At 40.1% G+C, this 26,979-nt stretch overlaps 7 protein-coding genes across 7 annotated transcripts; 6 read left to right on the top strand and 1 right to left on the bottom strand.

The window, feature by feature from the left end:
• Positions 1 to 222: 222 nt before the first annotated feature.
• On the top strand, positions 223 to 2,314 carry EAE97_006456 (uncharacterized protein; the record flags this gene model as incomplete). The annotated part of the gene is made up of 4 exons (XM_038876969.1): positions 223 to 298; positions 378 to 693; positions 740 to 790; positions 844 to 2,314. The coding sequence occupies 4 exons, from the start codon at positions 223 to 225 to the stop codon at positions 2,312 to 2,314; spliced, it is 1,914 nt and encodes a 637-aa protein (XP_038731901.1).
• Positions 2,315 to 6,618: 4,304 nt separating this feature from the next.
• On the top strand, positions 6,619 to 7,848 carry EAE97_006455 (uncharacterized protein; the record flags this gene model as incomplete). The annotated part of the gene is made up of 2 exons (XM_038876968.1): positions 6,619 to 6,962; positions 7,014 to 7,848. 2 exons carry the CDS (start codon positions 6,619 to 6,621, stop codon positions 7,846 to 7,848), a joined length of 1,179 nt encoding a protein of 392 aa, XP_038731900.1.
• Positions 7,849 to 11,057: 3,209 nt separating this feature from the next.
• On the bottom strand, positions 11,058 to 16,774 carry EAE97_006454 (uncharacterized protein; the record flags this gene model as incomplete). The annotated part of the gene is made up of 11 exons (XM_038876967.1): positions 11,058 to 11,873; positions 11,927 to 12,684; positions 12,736 to 13,241; positions 13,293 to 13,597; positions 13,648 to 13,870; positions 13,925 to 14,173; positions 14,224 to 15,166; positions 15,216 to 15,613; positions 15,804 to 16,201; positions 16,576 to 16,630; positions 16,683 to 16,774. The coding sequence occupies 11 exons, from the start codon at positions 16,772 to 16,774 to the stop codon at positions 11,058 to 11,060; spliced, it is 4,743 nt and encodes a 1,580-aa protein (XP_038731899.1).
• Positions 16,775 to 17,161: 387 nt separating this feature from the next.
• EAE97_006453 (uncharacterized protein) lies at positions 17,162 to 18,527 on the top strand. The gene is made up of 2 exons (XM_038876966.1): positions 17,162 to 17,915; positions 17,975 to 18,527. The coding sequence occupies exons 1-2, from the start codon at positions 17,274 to 17,276 to the stop codon at positions 17,996 to 17,998; spliced, it is 666 nt and encodes a 221-aa protein (XP_038731898.1). The 5' UTR covers positions 17,162 to 17,273; the 3' UTR covers positions 17,999 to 18,527.
• A 66-nt stretch (positions 18,528 to 18,593) lies between these two features.
• On the top strand, positions 18,594 to 20,534 carry EAE97_006452 (uncharacterized protein; the record flags this gene model as incomplete). The annotated part of the gene is made up of 3 exons (XM_038876965.1): positions 18,594 to 18,998; positions 19,090 to 19,680; positions 19,741 to 20,534. 3 exons carry the CDS (start codon positions 18,594 to 18,596, stop codon positions 19,942 to 19,944), a joined length of 1,200 nt encoding a protein of 399 aa, XP_038731897.1. The 3' UTR covers positions 19,945 to 20,534.
• Positions 20,535 to 20,997: 463 nt separating this feature from the next.
• On the top strand, positions 20,998 to 21,885 carry EAE97_006451 (uncharacterized protein; the record flags this gene model as incomplete). Its single annotated transcript, XM_038876964.1, has 3 exons — positions 20,998 to 21,267; positions 21,457 to 21,777; positions 21,838 to 21,885. The coding sequence occupies 3 exons, from the start codon at positions 20,998 to 21,000 to the stop codon at positions 21,883 to 21,885; spliced, it is 639 nt and encodes a 212-aa protein (XP_038731896.1).
• A 1,517-nt stretch (positions 21,886 to 23,402) lies between these two features.
• On the top strand, positions 23,403 to 26,290 carry EAE97_006450 (uncharacterized protein; the record flags this gene model as incomplete). The annotated part of the gene is made up of 5 exons (XM_038876963.1): positions 23,403 to 24,208; positions 24,388 to 24,723; positions 24,777 to 25,140; positions 25,203 to 25,544; positions 25,640 to 26,290. The coding sequence occupies 5 exons, from the start codon at positions 23,403 to 23,405 to the stop codon at positions 26,288 to 26,290; spliced, it is 2,499 nt and encodes an 832-aa protein (XP_038731895.1).
• Between the last annotated feature and the right edge of the window lie 689 nt (positions 26,291 to 26,979).

Raw genomic sequence — 26,979 nt, 5'->3', positions numbered from 1 at the left:
ACATACCACATTCGTTTTTGAATCTCATCCAACTATCAAGATACCCTCATTGTCCTCTTTATATCTTTCTCCTCTCCTTTCTCAATCTTTTAAGAAGTCAAAAGTACTTTCACTTCCTCCGAGATACAAAGTCTTCTCAAAAGCTTTCCTCGAAGATACTTGACTTCGTATCCTTCATCAAAAGATAGAAAGAACTCTCTTAGATTCATTACAATCATCAAAATGAAACTTCTTTTCAGTATTCTGCTTTTTGTCTCTGCAATGGCTGTTGAGGCTACTTCTTCTGGTGGAGATCAAGGTAAATGTCACGTTCCGATCATGAAATGCCGATCATCAATTCTGTAGGTCAATTTCTAACTTCTATCCAAACAATACAGTCAATAATGAAGTCTATAACAAGTCTCGAGCTATATCAAATGGAGGTCTTGATCTACCAGGAACTTCACTCGTCACCGTCAATAATGTCGTTGTCGCATCAACACTAGCTTCTGCCTTCGGTGACTCCTCTGCGGCTGCATCAAGCCTTTCTGATAATTTCTCCCCTGTTAGCCCTGGTCATACAAATGTTCACAGCAGCACTTATGAGTCTACAACTGTTGTTCTCTCTACTATCACGGTAACACCACAGCAATCAGTTGATGTCACTCCTGTTACACAGACATCCGCTTCTCCTTCTGCTGTCGATAGCCAAGGGTACGTAAATCAAATGATTTTTATGTACGATACTGATGAAATGTAGCGCTGCTCTTCTTTCTCCAGCTGATTCTGGTCCTACGATTTCATCTGAACCGTACGTATTCAACCATTGACAATTTGATCAATGGTAGTTGACTTATTTCTTAGATCTCCAGCCACTTCCGATATCACTCACCCAATAGTATTGGTGACATCTAGCTTGGAGCCAGAGCCATCTTCTTCAGCTGCCACTATCGCTCCACCTTCGTCAACTTTGCAATCTCCTGCTGTTCAATCATCGATCATTGAATCTTCTGCAGCTTCAACATTAACCGCTGAATCCGCTCCAGATGACCAATACACTGTTTCACCCTCACATACTGATTCGTCGGCTGCTCTATCTACTGCTGTTCCATCGTTGCCTTCGCAATCTTTGACAATTCAACCAACACCACTTCTATCATCTGCAGCTCAAACATTGACAGAAAGTAGTATCAGTCAAGTTTCGATTGCTCCAATTCTTCCAACGATCACTACCAGTGATGCCCCATTTCTCAACAGCACTGCTTTAAGTGTTCAATCATTGAGTAAGTCTGTGACTCACCCAAACTATACGATTGCCTCAGCTTCTTCGACATCCAGTTTATATACCTCTGCTGCCTCTATTATTGTCGGAACACCACCAAGCAAATTTGCAAGCATTCCTACAATCACTCCACCATATAAAAATGGGACAAGTACTCCAGCACCAGACAACATTGGCACAACCTCAAACTCAATTACGAGCACGACTACAATAAGTTCAACAACAACTCGCACCGGTACTATTACTACGACCATCACAAGATCATCTGCTACTCTTACTTCTCAAAGTATCATTGGCAAATTTCCTGACACTGATGGCTCATCCCCAGCTGCGCCTACTACAGAAACCTTCACTTCTGGTGGACGCACCTGGACTACAACCGAGACTGGTCCTCCAAGTACTGTTACTGCATCCTTAATGTTGAATCCGTCATATTCTGCTTCCACTAATGGTGGTGTTGTTGCTTCTAATGATGCTGTGACATCTTCAGGAGCTTGCACTTGCCCATCCCAAGTCACTGTCACTGTGACCGCAACACCATTTGTTGTTACAGGAGGCACTCTTACAGCTACTGGTACATTAGTTGCATCATCTGCCAATTCTCTGGAGGAATCTAGTGGGTCTTCAATCCTGACAGCCTACTACCCCCCAGCCCAAGCATCATGGACTACACACAGCATTCCTGGATTCATCGGTGTTACCATTCCAAGCGGAGGCATGTCCTATCCTCCTAAAGTATCAGCTACTTACTCACCTTCTACTGCCCCCACCAATTCTCCTTCCCTATCCCACACTCATCCATATATGAGTATAGAGCCCACACCCAGTCTCAGCGCCTTCTCCAACTACTCAACAACCAATACCGGTAGTCTCTTAGGCGCAGCAGTAGGAACCAGCGTCGGCACAGTCCCTACTACCAAACCATCAGTTGGTCTTCCACCAGCCGCTTCAATCACCCCGACCATTTATACTGGCAACGCTGAAGTCAATGCCGCCGGCACCGAATCCGTCGCTTTAGTCGTCGGTTTTGTCGCTCTTGTTCTTCTTTTCTAATCTCTAAAATCATTTACTTGAAGAGAAGACCAGTCGGGTCTTGTTGTAGAACAACTAGATGGATCGAAAATATGGTGTGGCGATGTGTTAGGAATCTCAAAGTGGCGGACAACCAGAAATGAAGGAATTGCATTTATTTATTTACTTGCTTTATCTTGCATCTTTCTTTTACATATCTGACTACATGCCTTTAGGATTTTTCGTCGGAGGATAGGATGGATAGGGTTTGCACGAGGATCTCGCCAACGGTGTACAGATTAGGATTTTAAAGGCTCAGATTACTTTATCCTATTTAGTTAGTCTTTATGAATTGACGATTTTATGAGTCGTAGAAGATACTTCGATGTAAATTGCATGTGCATACAAGATTATGTGATGATACTTATACTATAGCCACCAAGAGAGTATCTACTTCGTTAAGTTTATTCATGAGTTGATTCACTGTACCTGCATGTGATGGAGAGAAGAACTATGACGTAGATAGATATGATTCTTCCTGAATGTGTGTTACGCAAATTTTGATCTCAAAAGTTCATAAATCGATGACTTGCCTTCAGACAACCCTGGCTATCTACTATAATAATGCTTGTGTAGGTGGTAAGGACACTTTCTAGGAATCATTTAATACTTTGAGTTTCAAATTTACAGGTATCTTGGAGTTTATTCAAGATTTGAAGGCACAGGTACAACATTGTCTTTGAAGTTTTTTAAGCGATTAATGGAAAGAAGGGAGGGGATTTTCCAACATTCTCCCTTTGAAGGCTACGAAAGATTAAATTGTTGTCATAACGAGGAGCATGAAGGGAGGTGTGGCCTAATTTGCGTAAGTGTATGAAGTCATTACTGTTTACATACCTAGGTAATTCAAGTAGATTATTAGGCGCGATTGTGAGGAATGCCAATGTGGAAGAAGCGGATTATGAAGAATGTAGAACTACTTACTGGGTAGCTTAAGCGATGCACTTGAATGTTCACGAAGAAGGTGATTATGAGTTTGTCTGAAGAATGTAATGTACACTTGATTTCTGTTCTATATACCATTATTCCAGGTACTTTTCCGAGTAGCATGGAAAGATTTTAATCGTTTAAATCAAAATGTCTCACTGATCAGGAAAGATCATGCGAGAGTCGATCTTCAATTGCCGGATCAAGCTTGATTTATCTAACATCTGCTAGGTTCCTGCAACGAATAAAAATAGGCAGCCCCAGAGAAAGCCATTCATGTAGACCCAGTTATATCGATGTCCTCAATATCTATGATGATAATACAACTTTGAGAGACAGGTACAAAATGTGGTAATGTTTCAGTTTCCTGGCGTGACTTAAGAAGTGCATGCTACAATCGAAACCTTCAATGCCTAGTTGAAGACACTCTAGATATCTCAAAGATTTAATACTACAATGTCATTATCTATGAGATAGTGTCTCAGTTGAATGCACCAATCATTCTGACATATCTTGCAAATACGCGAACTATCTTGACGTGACACTTGATGGGCATTAGATCACACTTTTACCAGACCTTAGAGTGGGTGGAACTTCGAATGGTTGTATTTCCTATCATCATTTTACAAGCTTCTGTGGGATATATAAGTAGCTTCCGACGCCCAAGAGAATGTCATTGTCTGGTACCTGCCGAACGTGTAGAAAGTTGAAGAAATCGCCATGGATGAATGTCGTCTAGATTTATGCTGGCTAGTGGTCGGGTTATCCTCCGCATTTACTTTGATGAAGATTGTTCATATTTGATACTTTCACATAAATAAGTTTACCTAGCATCTAATACAAAATGGTAGGTCAATACTAAGAAATTGCTAACTACATGAAAATGAAGTTTGGCTGTCGTTGTGGTTATGGTTAATTTCTCGCCAAACCTTGGAAGTCATTTTACTCGAAACTAGCGGCCGCACGTGGGGTGCAAAGCAGGTCCCAACCTAAATTAACCGATATCCCTACATCATGCACGTCCCTGTATCGTGCACGTTTTTAAACTCATTCTATAATAACTTCAATATTTAATAATAAATGCATTCAATAAGATATAAAGCTATAAATTATTTAAAAGTATAATAAAATATAATAAATTAAAAAAGAATATTTAAAACTTTCTTATTTAAATTTTATAGAAATTTTGATTTATTAGCCTTGTTTTGATTATATAATCCTTTTCTTTTTTTTTATTATTAATTTATTTATTATTATTATATTAAAGAGCTCTATAATTTCCTTAAATATTAAATCTATAATATATAAATCTTTTTAAAGCTTTAAATCTCTTTTAATAAAAGATTCTATTGATTTACAAACTTTTTCAATCTTTTTTTTAATATTTCTTACAAATTAATAATTTATTTTCTTTTATACTATTCTCTTTTTAATTTTAATTATCTTTTTTTTCTTTTTAACTTTTTTATTAATCTTTTTCTATATCTTAATTTTATTTTCTTATTTTATAACAAGCTTTTTCTTTAATTAAATAATTCTAGTTTTTTTAATTTAAAAAAAGAAATATAAAAAAGTATTATTAGTTTTTTTTTCTATAAGATTTAAATATTTAAAATAAATCCTTTTTTTTTTTCCATTTTTAGAATCTTTTCTAAATCTTTTATTTTATATAATTGAATATTAGTTTTAGTTATATTAACAAAAATAATCTTAAAAAACTTCAAAATAATCTTGAGATTCTGATTTTATTAAAATTCTAATTTAAATTGATATAAAACTTTTAATATATATAATATCTTAATTTTATTTTCTATAAATTATATTAATATAAATGATATAGAAACTTTTTCTAATTTTATATTAAATATAATAACCTTTTTATTAAATAAATAAATACCCACTTTTTTAAAGAATTATAATATATTATAGGAAATCACAAATTAAATTTAAATTACTTTAAAATAACCCAAAAATTATATTTTGATATATTAATTAAATCCTTATTTTTATATATCCAATTATTGAGTTCTATATTATAATTTATTAAAAAAAAAAGAAAATAGTCCATATTAAATAATTATAATTGATATATAGAATAGAAAGGCAAAATCAATAATATAATCTTTAATTTATTATATTTTAATATAAATTCTATATTAATATAATTAAAATAATTATTTATAATTAATAACTAATATCCTTTATTTGCTTTTAGATATATATAATATTGAAAGACTTTTATAAACTAATTAAACCTAAAAGCATTAGATAATCACTTATTACTTGAAATTCCAAAATAAGCTTAATCTTTTATGCTCACCTTATTAATTTATATATTTTATAAATTGTTTGATTTTCCTTTATAGATTAAAATAGATAGGAAAATTATACTATTAATAATTATATATATTAAAAAAGTAATAAACTCTTTTGATTTATTTTATTTAGTTTTTATAATTTTGTTTCTTTTATATATATTAATATTTATTATTCTTTTTATAACTTTTTCAAAATCAATCAAGAATCCTTTCTCATTTTAATTATATATATTTTTTGATATAATATTATATTTTATAATTATTTTTATTAATTTAATAAATAAAAAAAAGAAATTAATAAATTTTTTTTTAAATAGTATAAATTAATAATAATATAAAATAATATTAATAAAATTATAAAAGTATTCAAATATATTTATATTATTGATTTTGATATATAAATTATTAATGTAATAAAGATATCGATTTTGAATATAATTTTTATATTATTTAATAAAATTGGTTATTTAATTCTTCTTTATATAATATTCTTTTATTTTTTTTATTAAGTTTCTAATTATAATATTTATAAAAAATATAGATCTTTATATTAATTTATTAATTTAATTTAATAAAGCTTTTTCCTATTTTAATAAAAAATATTGATATATATTAATATAATTTATTTTATAGGAAATAGTTTTGCTTTTATATTGTTTTAAGAATGTAATATAATCGATTTTATATAAATAAGTTATCTAAATATATTTAAAATATTTTTAATCTTTAATATAATTTAGCATAAACTTTATACAGCTTTCTGAAAATATATTATTGTGATATTTAGATAGTGATATTGATGTTTTTGAAAGCTAAAAAAGCGTGCACAATACAGGGACGTGCACGATGTAGGGATATCGGTTAACGATTGAGCGCCCGCGACGTCACTTTTTTTCCTCCAATCAACTTGAAAAAGTTGATCATGCATGGTATTGGCATGGCATTCTTAACTTTTCAATCTTTTCACTTACCACATTCATTATAAATTCCTATTTACGACCCTATGAAATTCTTTTCTTGTATAATTATTGTTCTCTCATCATGGTAGCATCCTCGTATAACAAACTCGAATCCGATCCTCCTACAAAACCAAGTCTACCATGGCGATTCAGCTCGAGCCTGATCATGGGCGTCACAGGAGCGATATCCCGATTCTTTTACTATGGTCTGAATAACGTTGAGACTATTGGGCTAGAAGGATTCAAGGCCACGCTCGATAGACGAAAGAACCCCGAGGAGAGAGAAAGAGGCTTAATTACCGTCTCGAATCATGTCAGCGTCTTGGATGATCCATTAATATGGGGTGTATTGCCTCTCAAATATGGTTTCAATCCCTTCAATCACAGATGGAGTCTTGGTAGCTATGATATCTGCTTCGAGAACAAGTCTGCGAACCCACCAATCATCTGCCATTACTATTATTGATTGTTCTACAGAGTCCTCTCCGCGTTCTTCACCTTGGGCCAAGTTTTACCTACGCATCGAGGCGCATACTCCGAGAATGGCGGTCTCTTTCAGCCTACAATCGCACAAGCCATACGAATGCTTTCCGCGCAGCCTTTTACTACACGTTACGAACCACCGATACAACAACCAAAGAAGAAAATATCTATGCGACCAAAAGATCCTGATATTGTCGATCCTTTCTCTTCTGGCGACCTTACCTTTACTACAAATGGCATAGATGTATTTCCTGCACCCTCCGCATATACGTCACGAAGACACAGTTGGATACATATATTTCCTGAAGGACGAGTGCACCAGCATCCAAACAAGACGTTACGTTATTTTAAATGGGGAGTGTCGCGACTTATTCTCGAAAGCGAACCTTTACCCGAGATCGTTCCCATCTTTATCGATGGTAATCAGGACATAATGCACGAATCGAGAGAGTTTCCACGCTTCCTTCCTCGTGTTGGCAGGAACGTCCGTATTGCCTTTGGAGGATCAATTGACGGAGAGCGCATATTCGGAGACCTCCGCCTTCGCTGGCAAAAGCTTGTCCAATTACAAAAGGAGGCACTAAGGAGAAAGGGTCTGGACGACAATATCGAGATGGGAGAACTTACGGAAGGTCTTAAATACTACAAAGAGGCAGTTGCGTTACGTGAAGAAGTCACAATCAGAGTTAGGCAGGAAGTGCTCAAAGTAAGAAGGAGCTTAGGTTATGAAGATGAAGATCCTAAGCAGGGTTTGGTCGAGACTTGGATCTCAGAAGGCAGGAGCGATGGCAAGAAAAAGAAAGATGGCAGTTGGGTTGGAGACACATGATGAGAAACACTTATAGACCTAATGAATATTGATGAATACCTTTGCGTCTGTCTTCTAGATGTAACTTTGATTGGTCCAAACCAATTGGTATGTTTGAGGTACTGGTTTGAGAATATTCTTAAAGTGTGATCTGGAATACAAGATGTGTACTTCTCTACCTCACTCTGTTATAAGAATGTAGCCTTCCATTCTTATCCATTCGGATTTTCAAAATATCAATTGCAGGATATTCTTTGAATGTGACTGGGATCCCAAGATGGTAAATTTGCACCTCATTCTTACGATAGGGATATACCTGGCTCTTTAACACTTGAACCAATTTGGGATATCCAAGAACTTGGGTTGCGGTTGTTTCTGATTTCAACTCAGCGTCCTCCTCGTTTTTGGGAGGGTCTTTTGTTTGTTTATGACTGGCTGTTTGGGACATTGGTGATATAGACTTTCATTTAAGATGACGGTTTTGAGCGATGGAATATTATAGGAGATATTTACTTTCTTATAATACTTGTTGCTTGGAGTTTAGGTGTGGTTTTTGAGATTTGGAATTTAGAAAAGGATAGGAGGACGAGAGGTGCTGAGTAAAAGATGCTTGGTGAGTGGGATTTAGAATGCGGGATGTGTATTGTGCGGTTTCATCGCGGATAATTCGTGAGTAGATGGGATGTTTGGAAGCAATATCGACGTGATTCCAGTTGAGGAGAAGATTCCCGTTCAGCATGGGAACCTATCGACTCGGTTAATTCTTCTAAGGAACTCAAATCCTCAGCGTTATTAGTGTCTTTCGACATTTTTGCTGGGTTGAAGATGTATAAAAGAGATCAGGAGAGTTTGGATGGGGTCAGAATTGAAACAGGGTTATAGTGCTGATATGTGGCACAATTCATCAGCGGTCCCCAACTATCATGCCAAGATCTTGCGCTCTGAAAAGGGACCATGGTATGATGTTTGATTCACAGCTATGTATTTTGCAGGTCGGCAGTGTGGGAGAGGAGTCTTCTGCCAGCATAATAAATGGGGGTTGTGAAAGTACATGAGGATTATGCAACATGTGGATATCATAGGATGCTCGTGTGTGTGACAACTGACGACTATTTCCATGCTAATGGTGATTGATGATGGAATATTTGAATGTACAGATAGATCTAGTGTCAAAACGACGTCCAAGACGACAAGCATGGAAACTCTGGGAACGGAACGTTCCCAGAGAAGTGTAATTTATCGTCCCCTTGAAATAGAACTCTACCATTTGACACTATATAAACTCAGCGATATCGATTCAAGCACCTGTCAGGCTGCATCCAAAAGATAATCGTGTCGTGGAACGAAACAAATGATAGGAGATGCATTCTGATGAGCGATCTCGCTAATCTCGATTTCTCGAAACATCCCCTGTCAAGAACAATTCTTCATCAGCACATTCCAACCACAGCCACCACGGAACGAAAACAACCTCTCAATCGCAATCATGAACAGCAAATAATCGCAAGCGGAGAACTACAAATCTATATAATAATGATCAGTAGAAGCCTCATGTAAATAATTGAAAAATATCAATGTGTGAAAAGATGCCACCAATATCCTGCACAATGTTATCCCTCCTCATGTCACTATTCTCCCTACTTTCCCTCGCCACAAGCCACACCCTCGCATTCCAAAACCTCTTTTCCTCTCCGCGTCTCCTGATTTTCACACCCAATAGCGGCAGCTATTCCATCCCGCTCCAAACAATAGCGGCGTCTCAGTTTCTTTCACTCTCGGTCCCCGACTGGAGCGGCAATTTCAAAGCTGTAGATCCTGATGTCTATGATCTAGAACATCCGGGACTGGAAAAATACATTTTGGGTGAAGTGTGTTTTGCTTGTTGGCAGGATATCACGTTTTTCGATATCAGTGCGATTTGGAATTGTTGTGATAATGAGGGGGTGCATTGGATGTGGGGGTATGATGGAAATGGAAATGGGACTGGGGAGGGAGGGTATGAGCCGACTAGAGAGAAAGGGGGGGATGTATCTGGATGTGAAAAGTTTCCGTGTGAGGGGGTTTATAATGAGAGTGATGGTGTGCAGACGAAGACGACGACGAAAGATGCAATCTGGGTTGTTTTGGGACCGTAGGTGAATGGAGGAATGGGTATAAAAGAAACTTAGCATATCGTGGGTTTTATTATGACTTGAGTCAAGAATCAGAAATCCGATTTCAAATAGATAGGAACAATGAGAAGCCATTTGGGAGTCCCGGCAATGAGCTTGTATGACTAAGTGGCAGAAATAATCGAGATAGTTTTTAATAAGAGACGGTAGCAACTACCACAAGTTATCGATCTCCTTCACTCTGTACACCAATAGTAACTCCAGATTTACCATACAATTGCGTAGCGATCAGATGCCCATGTAAACAGCCCAATAGTCTTTCCTCCAATGTTATTTCCTTTGTGCAATCGCGTGATCTCAGTCTGAGCCCTGCTACAGTGCTTCAGACGACCGTAGTGGCAGGCCCAGTAACATCTGTTACGCCATCGTCACCGTCGAGTGCTCGGTCTGCGTTGAGAGCTGATTTCGCGTTCGAACTAGAAAAAAGTTGTGAGCTCTGTGCAGGTGTGATAGAAGGCAAGGGAGACAGAGCGGGAGTGACGTTCTTGATTGGATCTTACATTTTATGCGCCTGATAATTCCATGTGTTAGCTGTGATTGGAAGTAGAGTGATCGAAGGTCGAACAAAAAACAATGTGCGGGGTCAAATATGATAGTAGAGAGAGGAGGGAGGGGCAAAGATTCTAAGATGCACTTACAAAAATATTGACAAGTCGCATGGTGACGAAAATCATAACAAACATGAGGAGGAAAACAAAACAGAGAAGTAGTGCTACAATTTGATTTTTCTGCATGTTGTCGTGGATGAAAGGATAATAGCTTTGTTGGCAGGAAATGTTCGTGGGTGGTGAATTCGTCGATGATGAAGAATCTAATGGAAAATAAACGTTGGGAAGTTTAAAATGCCAGTCATTGAAGCAGGACTTACTTGGATGCTTTGGATATGTTGGAATAAAATTGACAGATTGCTGAAAGTACTCAAAAATTGTTTTCAGGAGTTTGACAAATTTTAGTTGGCTTCATTCAGTGGTTGCTGGGGTCACATATTTTGATGCAAGCCGTTTATATTTAATTTCTATAGTTCAGACGATATCGAGGCAAGGCTAGTCACAAGCCTCGTCATCTTCTGTTGAGGAGTGAAGTTTGGTTCTCGCTAACTTCCGACAGAAGAATTGGGTGAATATCATTCTTTTTGCCAAGGTCTTTGAAAATACTCAATGCTTCGCTGATCTCATTTTGGCTGAGAATCCATGATATGTTTTCGGAGAGTGTGCTTTTACTCTCTAAAAGAACTTTTGCACCGAGAAGGATTCTTATACATGATGCAAACATGCTTGGCTTTGATGTCCACCCAAGAGGTCCATCATCTTTCTCCATAATTACGTTGAGTTGTCGAAGTGCATCCAGAATCCATTTAGCAAGATGACTATATTGTTGCCACTGATACTCCCCGGATTTTTCGGTCTGAAGGATCTCGAGGTCCTTTGACAGAACATTACTCCAGAGTTTGGCTTCTCTGACTTCATCAATGAAGAGATTCTGTTCTTCTTCAACAAACAGAGCATTATCTTGTTTCATTGCTGCTGTAAGTTGGTCTTCAGGCGAACATAATCCTGCATAAGCTCCATGAAATATGAACTCGTCACTACCTGTGATACGGCAGATGACATTCCAGCTGAACATTTGATCTTGTGGATATTTAAGCCTCAGCCATTCTGCGAACTCCTCACATGCAGCCAATGGAATTAGAGGCTTGCCTACTATAGAAGAGACAATCTGTGCTCCAAGTTCGCGCACTTCATCGTCGTCATCGTTGAGGGTGTCGTACAGGGCAATGAGGCATGGAAGTAATTCAGAGCCCCACTTGAACTCATCTGGTAAGCAGGCAAAGAAGTAGGAAAATCCTTTCACGGCAGCAAAACGGGTGTCGAAGTCCTGTAATAAGTTAGCAACATTTAAAGATAGTTTGTGAATGGGAAAAATCTCACATTGTGTGACTTTCCAGCTTCACTCAAATTTTCTGCTCTTGCCATGAAGTTTATCTGGGCGTTGACATCGCCCTTCGACTTCAACCAATTAAACAGCATGAAGGTACCACTTGTTCTCATCAAAGCATGAGCCAAATACGGTCCAGACTTGCCATTTTCAGAGCCCATGAAATGAGCAATTTCTCCAATGTCTAAAATATATTGATCCATATCGCATTGCTTAATACTATTGAGCATTTTCGAGTATATTTCATAGGCGCTAGGCTCAACTTTCTGCAAGTCCGCTGGGCTTACAATCACTGCATCTAAGAGCGCTTCCAAAACCACAATTTTCTGATTTTTCCAGGCTTGTAGCACGCATTCCAAGGATGCGGTAGCTGTATCAAGATCTATATCACAATAGTCGTTCAAAGCCTTCTTAAGAGCTTGTATATCCTTGGTCAATCCAGATATATATACAGCTTCACGGGCGGTTGCTTGATGTAACAAAGCGCCTCCTACTCGGCTTTTCTCGTAAGAAAGATCAGTATTAACTTTGGAGTAGCTACAGCCATCACTATTCAACAACAAATTGTGTGAATCATGGTTATCGATGAGTTTTTCTCGAGCGTCATTGTTTAAAGTGGAGGCTGGAAGAGCAAGGAGGATTTGGTAAATGAGATTTTTGAACTCGATGTATGTCGCCAAAGTCTCTGGACACTGACCAAGGTGACTCAGCGCCTCGATATTATCTTTCAGACAGACAAGGTCTTGAATGCCTACATTTTACAATTAGGATTAAGAAATAAAATGGAGTATTCAAAACTTACTTGGAGGGCTCGAGAACACAGCAAGACGGCGTTCCAGCACAAAGTTGGTCGTCATTAACACTCCATGGGTATAATTAGTGGATGGGTTCGATATTCTGAGCAGTTTCTGTAGATCAGGTAGCCAATCATCGTGAAGCATAAATGTACACATAGTACGGGCTGCCAATTCTCTGGTATGCCAGTACTTGCTTCCCAAATGTATGGATACCCTTTCCTTGATTTCGTTGCGAAGTAAAACTGGCGGACCAGCACGACGAATGATATCCAAGGAGGGAAAGACTGACTCTATAGCGCCAATCGCAGGGGTATTAGTTTCCTCCGTGCTTGGAGTCTCTTTGTTCAATAACTTTAGCAAGATTTCAGGCAGCTCTGGGTATTTTTCGTATGAAAGTTTCGTCGAACGCCCATCCCAGCCAGCCTCGATAGAAGCTTTGTTCTCGTTGGTACCAAACAGACAATCAATAAGACTTCTTAACAGTAATAAACCGCAATTTCTGATTGCCCAACTGTTTCAAATCAATTAGCACATAGTTATTCTGCGGACATTGGTATCATACATCTCAGAAGTCAAGCTGTCCGCAGCGAGCTGCAAACAGTTCGGGATATGTTTATCTGATCTCTTGCCCAATGTAGAGCTTTTGAATATCTCCTTTACACAATTCATTGCATGCACTTGAGGTAGATTTGTTTCATCAGTCTCAGATAATGTAACAGGGCGCCCAGCCAAAGATTTCAGCTCTGCCATTACATCTTCGAAAGCTGGACTTTTACTGTTTGCGGATAGTATTCCAGTGATTAGTGCGGGAATTCCTGCAGATCTGCGTGTTGTAGATGCTTGTTCGAATATGCATTTTAGTGCGCCCTAATCATTAGTTTGACGGTAGCTAAGGTAGGCGAAGAGGAATCACGTACCTTGTACCAAACTTCAAGCAATTCGCTTGAGGTATGGCATTGTGAAAGCTGACAACATCTAGAGAATGTCAAGGAGACTGTGGAGAAGGCACCACGATGTCGAAGGCTAGATAGTTGTTCGAAAGTCAAGTTTCCCACTTTTTTGAAGAGTCCTGGATCCATCACTGAAGACCCGTCATGACGGCGATCTTTTGCTTTCGTTACAACAGTCCTCATCAGGTTACTATGCATAGATTAGCGCCCCAACAGTCTATAATCTGGTGTCATAGTGCGGTACCTAGATTCATGAATTGCCCTAAAGCTGTAACTCAACACGTCCTTAGTGTCAATGGATTCCACATCGTCAACTTCCTCAGGAATGTGGCCTTCTGGTGAATCATTACATAATATGTCTTTTACAGCCTGCCATATGCTGTAACAACTTGCAACAATGCGATTTTGCAGGTCTTCCCATGATTTTCGAATTTCAGCAGCCTCCTGATCCTTGGAATCATCTTGAGAGAAGTCGATTTCTTCCCAAATATAGCTTTATATCAACAGTCAGCCTAATATCTGATAGTCATCAAGGAAACTTACCTTATGGTTGAAAAGTCGCTATGAATTGGAGCAACAAGAACAGCTTCACCCAAATCTCTTTGGGCCATTACTATCTTTTTCTCTAGGCCGACGATGAGGCCTTCGACAAGACTCAGACGTCCCTTGACGTCCGAAAAGCCATATAGAATCTGATAAGACCGTGCAACTCCATCCGCAAAGTCCGCGCGACCTGTACGCTTTGCAAAGCCCTCGGCACGATCAACGGATTCCAATAAAACGTCAAACTCTGTAGAAGTCTGTGACTTTGAGGATCGGAAATTATGGGGACTGGCCAATTTCAATATCGAAGTGGCTCCGCTTCTGACATCCTCAAAAGGATCCATCAGCAGATCAAGAAATAGTCGTAAAGATTCTGAGTTGAAGATGCTTAGAGTGTGAGCCCATACAGTGGAGTCAGGCGTAGTCGTCAACTTTTGATCTTCAGATGAATGCTCCTCCAAACCAGAACGTAACAGCAAGGAGATCGCCCTTAACGACGTGATGTGCCGTTGATAGGATGCAGTAGGCACAAGCTCCCCTTGCAAGAATTCTAGAAACCAAGTCAGGAAACTCTCATGCTCGTTAAGTAGTTGTTGCGCATCCGAACGATCATTCTGACGATCTTGAATTATCATGCGATCAATCTCTCTTACGAGGTAAGCGGTTGCGCCCTTGATACGTTCTATCAAATGCTTGGTGTTGCTTAAAACGTCATTGCGAAATTTTGCGTCTGTATCTGCGTAGAGATGAGCCATGTTCTTCTGTAAAAAAGTGAGCGCTACTGGGCTAAAGGGCCGAATTGATGATGCGGACGATACTAGGACTGAAAATGCTAAGGATCGAACGGTATCGGAAGGATGAGTCAATAATGGGCCAATAGTATCTTCGTGTAGGATTATGCAGCCTGTATTTTTCTTGGGGGCCTTCAAAAATGATGTGACATCTGATACAGTTAAAATACTCCATTAGGTGAAAGCGGAAGAGCAACTTACTAGAATCCTCGACTAAGCCGGCTTTCTTCCCAACTTCTATAGCTGACAAATGAACCAGCGATTCAGATTCCATGTCTTGTCCCTCCATATTTAAAGGTCCTTTTTGGTTAAGATCCTGCAAGAAGGCTAAAGAACCAACACGATCGAGCTTGAAAAGAGGGGGGAGAAGATAGTTTTTGATATTCTCAAGAGCATCAGGGTTTTTACTAAGACCTTCACTGATCCAACGTTGCCATAGTCTAGTGTGGTCTTTAGTTTCATCACTCTGATATTGAGTACCGAGTTTCTTCGATACTTTAAAAAGGGAAACCAAGAACTTTCCCGCGGATGGCGAAACATCCTGAAGGTTCATCCATTGAAATGTTTCAGAAACTATACTATCAAGTGTAGAAGTAGTGCTAGCATCAATGTCAGTCTTTGAATGTTCCATATTGTATCAAACAATGGGAAAAAAACTTCAAGGAATGATTGGAGTTTTTTATCTATAGATATGGGTGCCGCGCTGCGTTGAACGCCAAACACACATTTCTAGAGTTCAGTTGCAAATTTGCACGTCCAACTGCCAGGATCAATGAGTGAATCACTTACTTATCTAGTTCGTTCAGAAGAGGAGACTTATTTCTAGGAGTAGCGAGATCGTCGATGCTTATTATACCTTTTCCTACTAAGTGCTCCAAAATCTTGAAAGCAGGTTTGACCAGGGGTTGAGAAGCTTGATGACTGATGATGGAGAGCAATCTTTCTACAATAGTTCCCACCAGAGACTTTGAGACAGACTTATTGGGGTGAGAATTAAGAAGAGACGTCAAGAGGTCTAGGATCTGACGCATGGATCGGTGCTGATTTTTCTCGTTCCATTCCAAGTAGAAATTGAACAAGTCTAGACAAGTTTTCTCGGAATATGCGGCTTCCTTGAGAAAAGATGATTGCGAGGCTCTACACTGTTCGATGAAATGGCACAGTTTGATGCATGCGTTCCCGGAAGCCTGCGATATCACAGAGTCAGTATGAAAGGTCCGGATGTCATGTACTTCGAAACAGCGCGATGCAATGAAAAAAGACTGTAGCTAAAGCAAAGAAGAACATCCAAAGAGAGTGGGGCAATGGAATGAATCTGAGAGTTGTGATTTGTGATTGAACATCGAGACCGGATTGGATATTGAGATCACGGTAAACTTTGAAACAGCGCTGGACAACGAAATGAGGTTGATCTCTATAGTGTAGCAGGGCATTGAGAAACAATGTATCTGCAATCGAATGAGATATTGAAATGGGATTGGAAAATCAGACTGAGTACAACATTGAGAATGTAACAGGAACCAGAAAGAAGCGAGTTATTGAAGAGTAGAAGATTGCCTACATATCGTGGTTGGGCAGCTTTTTCCAAAAAATCATCCAGGCTACTTTTCGCAAGTCTGGAATTGTGATTAGTAAATTGGCCAATTAAAATAGATGTTTCAACATTACTGTAATTGATTTGATTCAGGTTGGTTTTCGATCCATTTGGGTAAAAGTCGTTCATCTGTTGGAGCTTCGGCACCAGGTACTATTGAAGACATTGTGTCGTTTGAGTGGTTGAGCGACTAACAAGCAATCCTTAATCCTCGCTTCAGGTGGGGGAGGGGGGAATGATTTCGAATACCGAGTATAATAAGTCTTCTCCTCTCACAACGCGGTCAAAATGTCCAGTTCAAAAATGAATGAAATTATATGAAGGTCCAAAACTGCATTTCTAATGCAAGATTGGAATAACCAAATAAGATGGCTTCTTATGGCTCACGAATGCCTCTTAACATACATGTAATTTGATCTGAACTGCAATCATAAAAAGTTTGATGGTGGGTGAAATTAATTATATTTTGCACGTGAGCTGAGCGTGCACGGACCTATCGTCATAATCGATCAAGGAACTAAATTTTTGAATTTGAAAATGTAAGATACATTCAGTACTCGAAAGAATTTTTGATATATTACATATTATCGATCAACAACCCAAACTCACGGTAATCGTGCCGATATTAATTTCATTCTCGGCGTTCTCGCATATCAATTCCGAAGATGTCATTCTGGGACAAGTTGACAGGGCGAAAGCCATCAAAGGATGCTTCTAGTGGCGGATCAACAACCTCAAATACACCAACAGACACATTCACACCTACACCCTTTAACCCACAAGAAGGGCAAGATGTCAGCTCTTTTCTTACAGGGCCAGAGCTCGTAGATCCTTCACAACTCCATCCTATGGCAGGTCTGAATCAGCAGACTTTAGATTATCTATCTCTCGAGGAATCCACCCTCTCGGACCTTCCAGGATCGCAGTCTGCTTTACCGTCTAGAGGCTGGTCAGACGATTTGTGTTATGGTACTGGTGTGACATATTTGACGGCGCTGACTGTGGGGGGTGCTTGGGGATTACAAGAGGGTTTGAGGAGGTCTGCGACACAACCGCCAAAGTTGCGATTGAACTCGGTGCTGAACGCTGTTACGAGACGTGGGCCATTCTTGGGAAACTCTGCAGGAGTAATTGCTATGGTTTACAATGGGTTTAATTCTTTTATTGGACACATGAGGGGTAGACATGACTCTGCGAATAGTGTTCTAGCAGGTGCGCTCAGTGGGATGATCTTCAAAAGTACAAGAGGAGTTAGACCTATGATGATTTCCGGTGGAATTGTGGCTTCTGTAGCCGGCGCATGGGCAGTAAGTATACATTTAAACTTGCGCCCTCTTAATTCAAGTTTACTGACAATACTTTCAAGGTCGCAAGAAAAGCCGTATTCTAAATGACTAAATAACGACAAACCCCCTCTTCTATGACGAAACTCCGACCTTATGATTTCAAGATCCGCACACCAGCGAATATCCTCCATTACTCTAAATAGAACCAGGTTTCTTTAGCGTATTAGCACATATTGTTTTGTGCTTTGTCATTATAATAGATTTTGTTAATTGGCGCGGGTTGCATTAGCGGGTTCATCTCTCCTCTTTACCCCAGAAGGGCATATGTAACATAGATGGGAAAGGTATGGGGAGTAATTCAGAGTCATCGAATTTCAGATCTGGTGCTGATTTCACGAGAATGTTTAAGGTTGTATTGGTTGCACCTTCCTCTTATGAGATGAACCTAGCTCACCAGAACCATTCTTTACGGTGAAAAAAGCAACAGAATCAACAATTCGCAGTGTTTAAACCACCTCAGGTACAGCTCTATGCACTCTTCCGTACTAGATAGTTATAGCGGCTACTGCCGTAATTATATTGTGCTCAATCTTCTTCCGCTTATTATTTAAAATTCTCTTCGATATTTTCAGTCCCTCTTCTAGCAAATCGAATTTCAACAATCTCTTTGAATCAACACAGAAAACAATAGTCATCATCATGAATTCATCTCCCCCTATAGAAGCCCCTTCGGAAAGGTCTCACTCGCCTGCTGAAGTTAAGCACATGATTTTTGTTAGTCTTTTGAAAGAAGGAAGAGGCGCTCCAAAGGGTATTCCCTCTGCGACTTTGACAAATCTTTCGATATACGATCCCAACCCGGCTTTTATATTTGCCGCTTCTATGTCACTAGGAGAGGATGAAAGTCTACAGTCAATTGTTGAGAAAGCTGCAATAGATAATGCTAAGTGTGACAAACTACGCGAGGATATACGATGGTATCTAAAACACCCCGATGCTGAAAATATGAGAAAATCAGTCGGGACGCTTCTTGACGAGGACATTATGGCGAGAGGTCTTTTAAGGAAGGATCCAGACATACTCAAGAGAACAATTTTGGCAAAGGTACAAATCTCGACCTTTTATTTTGTTATTTTTTAGTGCAAATCCCACACACAATCGTTACATAGGTATTTGCTAACTCTTATAAATAAAGGCGTTTCTTCTTGTGGAGGATTTCGAGCGAGAAAGACTCAACATTGAAGCTGAGAACGAAAGTCATGATTTTGCAATTCAATTAGTGACTTTGATAAATGGCTGGGGGGAAGCTTCTCAGGTCAACTTGCTGTATTTCAAGTACAAGACATCTTTCGAAAGATTTGAGCGTACGCTCAAGGATGAAACTCGAAGTAGCAAGATTCCACCCGAGAACATTGTATTGCCTGCTCTCTCTTGGCCATCTATTGATTTCGGGGCTGAAGAATTTTTAACGGGCAACGAGAATCCCGAGAACACATCTGGTGCTCAGAATACAAACCAGAGTGGCATATTGACAAAGAATTCTGAATTCATTCAGAAACTACCGGCAACAGCAAGACGAGATCACGCTGATAAGGGCTTCAATCTTGCGGATGGTCCATGGATGTACCGATTACCACATACAGGTAAAGATCCTGCTAACAAACCAGGGTGGCGACCCATCAGGGATAAAGATGACTATATGGGTATGCTGGACGGCATCCGCCGTGTCAACTTCAAGTATACAGAGTGGGGACAGTCAACGAAATGCAGTGTCATGATTATGCATGTAAGCACATCCCGTTGATCAGCGTCCGTATCCCAGTACTAATTATTATGTCTCAACTAGTCTTTGGATCGAGACTGTCAACAGAGATATTTTGATAGACGTGAAGAAGAGCGCGCTTACAGTGCAGAGTGGGAGAAGGAGTTGGAGAAGGCTGAATTCTTCGATGATGAGGATGCCGTTGGTGAATACGGAGATGATTGGACTGAAAAATGGAATAAAATCAATAAGCCTCTCCAAAAGCCCACACGGGGGACGAAAGCCTAGGTTTCTGGTAAGAAAGGATGGCAACTCGATTATTTTAGTTCGCACCGCTGGAATCGAGAGCCAGGAGTTTTTGAGGTGCAAGTCTCAACCGAATGTTTGATTGCGCATCCATAAGTAGCAAATCCTTTTCAAGAGAATCAAAGGCAATGACTTTATCACATCACGAATTAAAAGACCTTTTGGCAGATCATTACATAGATAGCACAAATTGCTGTCGTCTCAAAGTAGCCATGTTATGCAAGGCTGTGTGGGCTTGTCAACTATATCCAGCTTCAAGGCAAGCATTTACCTCAAACCCTTTTCATCTATTCAAGCAGGCACAACGTCTTCCTTTGAAGTCACTACAGCACTTCATAGCTCATGTACTACCGACAATATGCTGGTGATAAAGGAGACAGAGAATGAGACATGGAGTTGGAGTAAATAAGGGAGCTCGTTCGAGTCCATGGTTTCAATGTTGTGCAGCCTGAAGTTGTTTTCAGTGTATTCACTTCAAATTCTGATAAAGCTTACTAAAAATTGAAAAATGACCAGAATTTACTTTATGCCGACAGGACCTTTGAAAATTTCACAATCCATCTCTCACAAAATCAGTCTTTGTCTTTCCAAGTCGAATCAACTCCCAATACTAATAAATTTGATGACAATTGAAGTCTTTTCGAACTTTATCAACACTGGGTGCCACACCTGAAGAGGTTGTTAATATGTGTATCCCATGCTGGCCCTTTACGGATGTATATCTTGAGGAGGAGAAGAAGAAAGACAATAGAAGTATCATGGTGTTCGATCCTAATACACGTCAATGGGTCCAAATTGGAGGTGTAAGTCAACTTGTTTGTTCCTTCTTTTCTTGTTTCTTGTATTCTTCTCATTTCTTCCATCCAAAAAACTAGGTTCTAGTCTCTCTTCATTTGCTGCGGGTTTGATCATTGGTACCCGTGTCATTTGTCAATACAAAGCAAAAATTCACTTTATCGCTTCTCTTCCTGCTCAAATTTATACTTGAGTGATTTTGCAAACCAAAACTCCACAGCTCGAACTTTGAGCCATTCCATGAACGCGACAACTCGAGAATTAATTTCTATATCTCAACTTCTGAGAGATATAGGAATCAACTACATCAATATTACAACCAATAAAGTGATCTCAATACTCCAAAGCATCCAAGCAACAATGACTGAAGTACCAGTCCAAAACTTTCAATCCCAGGTTCCAGATACTACTGCTGGACCTCATGAACACACCTACATCCCACGCGCTGACGGTGCCATTATTGTTAATGGTGTTGTCTACGTTCGAGAGACCAAGACTACAATTCCAGTCGTACCTGCACCTGCCATGCCATCTGTTCAATCTCCTAACCTCCAACAATTTTATGCTTTTGCTGCAAGTTCAATCCCTGGATCCCTTCTCTAATCACCTTGCTTTTGCGCAAGTAGCGCATGAAACTCTTCTCTTACATCAACATCGCAAGTTCTTGTCTTCATTGCTAAGACGTCTTCTTCACTATAGGCAGCTCAACAACATCAACATGTTTACCCTCAACCCGTCTTTCAACCTTACTCCCACAACCCGTATCTTCAATTCGCAGGAAACAATCAACAAGTACCTTTCGGCGCAGGCTATGTTCCCCAGCCTGCCATGGGCACATACGGAGCTACCGGTAGTGAAATTCAATTGCAACAGATGCAGATACCAGAGGCGAGCAAGAAGCAAGATATGAAACCATCTGATGATGATCCTTTCCGCATGTATTGGGTTCGGGAGCTCGATGATACCTGGACTCAGAGAAACAGAATGACAATTGACAGTGGTGATATCGGCAAGATTAGAGTAAGTTTCATGCTTCGTAGTGATTTTGGTATATCGCTGATCAGTGGTTTCATCATGTAGTGGTATGTAACTGATGGTGTTTTCTACGCCGCCAGATTGCCTGAATAGTTTCAAGATCGATGGCGACAAGTGATTCATAGTGAGTCATCAAAAGGTGATAGAATATTACAATATTTCATCATTCTTCCAAATCCTATGAATCTCGAGTCGAACTCTGTCCAGTCACTTTGGGACCCTCGATTTTTGCTACAACATACGAACATTACGCAATGATATCTGGGATGGAAGAACGATAGGATGGAAGTGGCAATGATGATGATTTTAGGGACATAGCTCGTCATTACAATATGGGTCACTTACTTGATTTGGGTTTAATGCTTCATTTCTGCACATGAGATATGCACTACTTATGATTGCTCATATTTTGCAGCGAATATTGGCTGTCGCCTGGATTTATAGGGTTTGCGTATAGGCTTTTGATCAATACATCTCAACTCTCCAAAGATTGCATACTTGCAATGTGATGATCTAATCTACCTCATTTCCGTGAACATATATGTGCAGAAGTCATTACTTTGTTTGGGCAGAAAAGGAAGCTTTCATCCGGAGCACAGTATTGGTGGTTGATTTTATGATCCGAAATACAACTTTGAATTGACATGATGTGAGGTCCACCAGGTCTGCAGCACAGCCTCTGTGGACCAATAGTGGCTGAACTAAGATATATTGGATTTAGTGCCTTTCCGCAACCACACCTCATATTATATCCGCCTCGTGACCAAATCGACCCGAATAGGTATTTACAGCTTGAGTATTGTATCAGACTGTATAGTTCTACGAATGACTTCCGGAATTCATAGCTTGACCCTTGCACTTTTGATACAGACAACTGACATCAAATCAAATGCTCGGTCACGAACGTCCGTGAGCATCGATTAGATGTCCGGTTGACGTTTCAAAGATGGAAAAGGAAGGGCAAATGCGACCGCCACTTTATGATATCTTTCAGGAGTGCGGATCAGATCTTGAGCTTCCTAGATGTGATGCTCTTTATCATCTACCGGTACCATGGCTTCGGTAGCTTGTTCCGTTTAGTTCTTCAACTAAATGTTTATTCCACCCATGCATGAAGAATCTTCGCCGCAGTACTGTTTCATGGAGTATACGCATTGCCTTTTCTGGGTTTGAAGCTTATTTAAGGTTAATTTCGCGATATTGATGGCGTTTGGGCCAATTGAAAGATGTCGATTAGGCGTGAGGGATCATTCCATGTCAATATTCATGCTTTCCTTTCAAGCAAGCGCTGAAGAGTATATTTGAATGTCCACGTCCCAGAATTTATCAATTGTTCTTGGAAAATTACGCAATCTGTTTCCACTATTCTAATCTATACCATAATCCTGGGAATCATGGATGTGTGAAGGCAAAATTCCATCTGATGTCCTTCCCCGGATCAATGGTGCTTCGTGTAGGTCTGAAATCAAGCCGTGCTCTAATCGGGCATTTTGGAATTTGAATGTTAGTGCGTAATGTGGCACACTATTGAATCGCAATGACTTATATACTATGTATCCCTTGGATCTCTTTTCTCTTCAGACCGTTGATCGATCTCCGTGTTATTCATCATGAACTCCTCACTAGAAGAAAAGTTGGCTGGCCCGACGGCGATCTTCTATGAACGAGTCCAGGGTGATCGTGATTCAAATCCTAGGATGGATGATGTTAATAGTAGTAGTAGAGATACAACGGAAGGGATTTCGATGGCTAGACTTAGATCAGATCCAGTAACGGATTTGAAAGCAAGACTCTCACTATGGGGTTTGTTCGCATGGTTTTCAGTACATGGGCAACAAGCTTATACAGAGATAGATCCTAATTACCCCGAGGACGAGAAGGAGTTGAAAGTCCTGGATAAGTCGTCTTTTGATGATGATGATGATGATGATGCCTACACAGCAGTCGAGGAAGATTCCCCATACCCGGAAGTCCGAGCCGCAGTCAAGAACTATGACGAGGATGTACCCGCGAACACAATTCGTGCCTGGACTATTGGATTGCTGCTGGTAGTCGTTGGAGCATCGATGAATACTCTATTTTCTCTTCGATCTCCTTCGATCGGTCTAGGCGCGTTGATTGCTCAGATTATCGCTTGGCCTTTAGGTCATGGATGGGCCAAAGTCATGCCAAAGAAGCAATTCAACACCCTTGGATTGAAGTGGTCGTTGAATCCGGGACCTTTCAATATCAAAGAACACTCAATCATTGTCGTTATGGCAAGTGTAAGTTTCAGCGCGGCATATGCTACTGATATCTTGCTAGCCCAAATTGCGTTCTATAAACAAGATTTTGGGTCGGTTTTTCAAGTACTTTTGGTTGTTTCAACTCAATCGATTGGTTACGGTATTGCTGGCATCTTGCGCAAGTTTTTGGTGTAAGTACTCTATTCAGATTCCTTGTTCGTTGTTACGACTTAACTTGTGGCTTTACACTGGCTTTCCATCCACTATGCTATTTTTCTTGAGTATTGGTTGACCCGCATATAATATTCCGTCTGAAATGCTCATGTAGCACGCGCACTCTTTAATAAGTATCTACTAACACATAACTCAGATATCCTGCAGCCATGATCTGGCCCGCCAATCTCGTCAGCGTCACCCTAATGAATGCCATGTACGAAAATAACGAGAGACCCGATCCAACTATCTTTGGAGGTTCAATCCATCGCTACAGGTGGTTTGGATATGTTACTGCTGGTGCATTCGTGTGGTACTTTGTTCCTGGATTCTTGGCTCAATTCCTATCGGTTTTCGCCTTCGCTACTTGGATTGCCCCTGACAATGTTATTGTTAACCAATTATTTGGTGGTACGAGTGGTCTTTCTCTCATACCATTGACCTTTGATTGGACTCAAATCTCTGGGTTCATAGGGAGCCCTATGATTCCTCCGTAAGTAATGCCCAATGTTGATGCTTTATTCAGTATACTAATTTATATCGTAGATGGCATGCAATTGCCAATACGCTCATCGGAATGGTCTCGTTCTACATGATCGGTGCATCAATTATTCATTACTCCGGAGCATGGAGTTCAGCATTCTTACCCATGAGTGATAGCGCTACTTACGATAATACCGGAGCTGCATACAATACTACCAGAATCCTGACCGAAGATTTTACTCTCAATCTTGCGGAATACAAAGCATACTCACCCCTCTTTCTGTCAACTACTTTTGCTATCTCGTACGGACTATCATTTGCAGCCATTTCTTCATTGATTGTTTACACATATCTACACCATGGCAAGCAAATCTGGGCTCAATTCCGTAATAGCACCAAGGAACAGACTCCTGATATTCATATGAAGGTATGTGTGCTTTATTCCCTCGTCTCTCGTTTGAAATCACGCAATACTAAGCCTCTTCACAGATGATGCAAAAATACCCCGAAGCTCCAACTTGGTGGTACATGTCTCTCTTCATCATAATGGTCGGACTTTCCTTCATCGCCATCCTTGCGTTCCCCACCAACCTCACCTGGTGGGCTTTCCTCATTGCCCTGGGAATATCGTTCTTCTTTGCATTGCCCATTGGCATTATTCAGGCAATCACCAATACCCAAATCGGATTGAACGTATTGACGGAATTTATCTTTGGATATTTGCAACCTGGAAAGCCGTTAGCTTTGATGATTTTCAAAACCTATGGGTATATTACCATGAGTCAGGCGTTGGGATTCGTGAGCGATTTGAAATTTGGTCATTATATGAAGGTATGCATTTACTCCTTATTCCCCTTCCGTGATCTCGTCTCGCAGAGTCCCTCCCGCCATTTCTTGACTCCCTCGCTTACCTTTTTTGGCCTTAGATTCCACCAAGAACAATGTTCATGGCCCAAGTAGTCGCAACAACCTTCTCCTGCTTCATCCAAGTGGCAGTCCTCAACTACGCCCTAAAAAACATCCCTGATATTTGTACTCCACACCAACCATCTCATTTCACCTGTCCAGGCGGTCGCGTTTTCTTCTCCGCATCCATAATATGGGGTCTCATTGGTCCCCAACGTATCTTCTCTCCAGGTCAAATTTATTCCGCCCTTTTCTGGTTCTTTGGTCTCGGAGCAATCGTTCCCGTAATCTTCTTCCTCTTATCAAAAAAATTCCCCAAATCACCAATCAAATATCTAATGGCACCCTTGATCTTCGGCGGCGCAGCAGCAATCCCACCCGCCACTCCTCTCAACTATCTCAGTTGGGGAATTGTCGGATTCATATTCCAAAAAGTCATCAGGCAGAAGTATTTCGGATGGTGGAGCCGTCTTAATTATTTGACGAGTTCGGCGTTGGATTTGGGATTGGCGTTGAGTACGATCTTTATTTTTGTAGCTTTTACGGTTAATGGGGTGGAGGCGCCCAAGTGGTGGGGGAATACTATTGTGAGGAATACGCTGGATGCAAAAGATGCGGCAGTGCAGAAAGTGGTGGGTGTGGGTGAACATTTTGGTCCGCAGGTTTGGTGATCATTGGGGTGACTGAGAGAGGGTAATTTTGCGAGGAATTTGCCACTACATGTGGAGGAGTTGATGGGATTTGGCTATTTGGGGCTGGCCGCTGTTGGAACATGCACAATTCTCGATAATTTGAAGCAGTGGCGGGGAGTTGAATAATCGGAAAGAGAAGCTGGAGAGAAGATGTGTAGTAATGGTTGTTATTTCGCTTCTTGCATATTCTTAATGTAGTATTGTATCTAATGTGTCGAGTTTTATTACCTCTTATACTTGTTTCGTCACAAGCGACATGAATGATAGGCCTGCAGTTTGTTCTCTAGAGGCAGTCTTTAATATCTGTCCCGAGACTATAGACTCGAAATATCAAGTTGAGTTCTCCAAGTAGCCCTGCCCAATATCTTGCCGTGTTTCGTCCACATGGGAACATGGAAAGTGTATTCTGCTAATCTATGGATTGTCCCCTCGCTTTCCCCTGCTATTATGACTCTCACAATGATGGCATTACAATCAGAATGCAATGATGTAATAGGAATGGATCTATGTATTAATAAGATACACCTGGTCTGACGAAGCGTTGCCATAGATTCGGGCTCCGGCGAAAGTAGACGTCACTCTCCAATCTTTGATGTGGAGTCAACAATGAGTTACAAGCAGAAGGTAAAAGCTGGATTTGGGAGTACTTCTGATATCTGCACCCAAAA

Source organism: Botrytis byssoidea, assembly GCF_014898295.1.
Source record: "Botrytis byssoidea strain MUCL 94 chromosome Unknown BBYS_012, whole genome shotgun sequence".
Lineage (NCBI taxonomy): Eukaryota > Fungi > Ascomycota > Leotiomycetes > Helotiales > Sclerotiniaceae > Botrytis > Botrytis byssoidea.
Note: the sequence above shows the minus strand (reverse complement) of the source record. Positions and strands in the feature narration are given on the sequence as shown.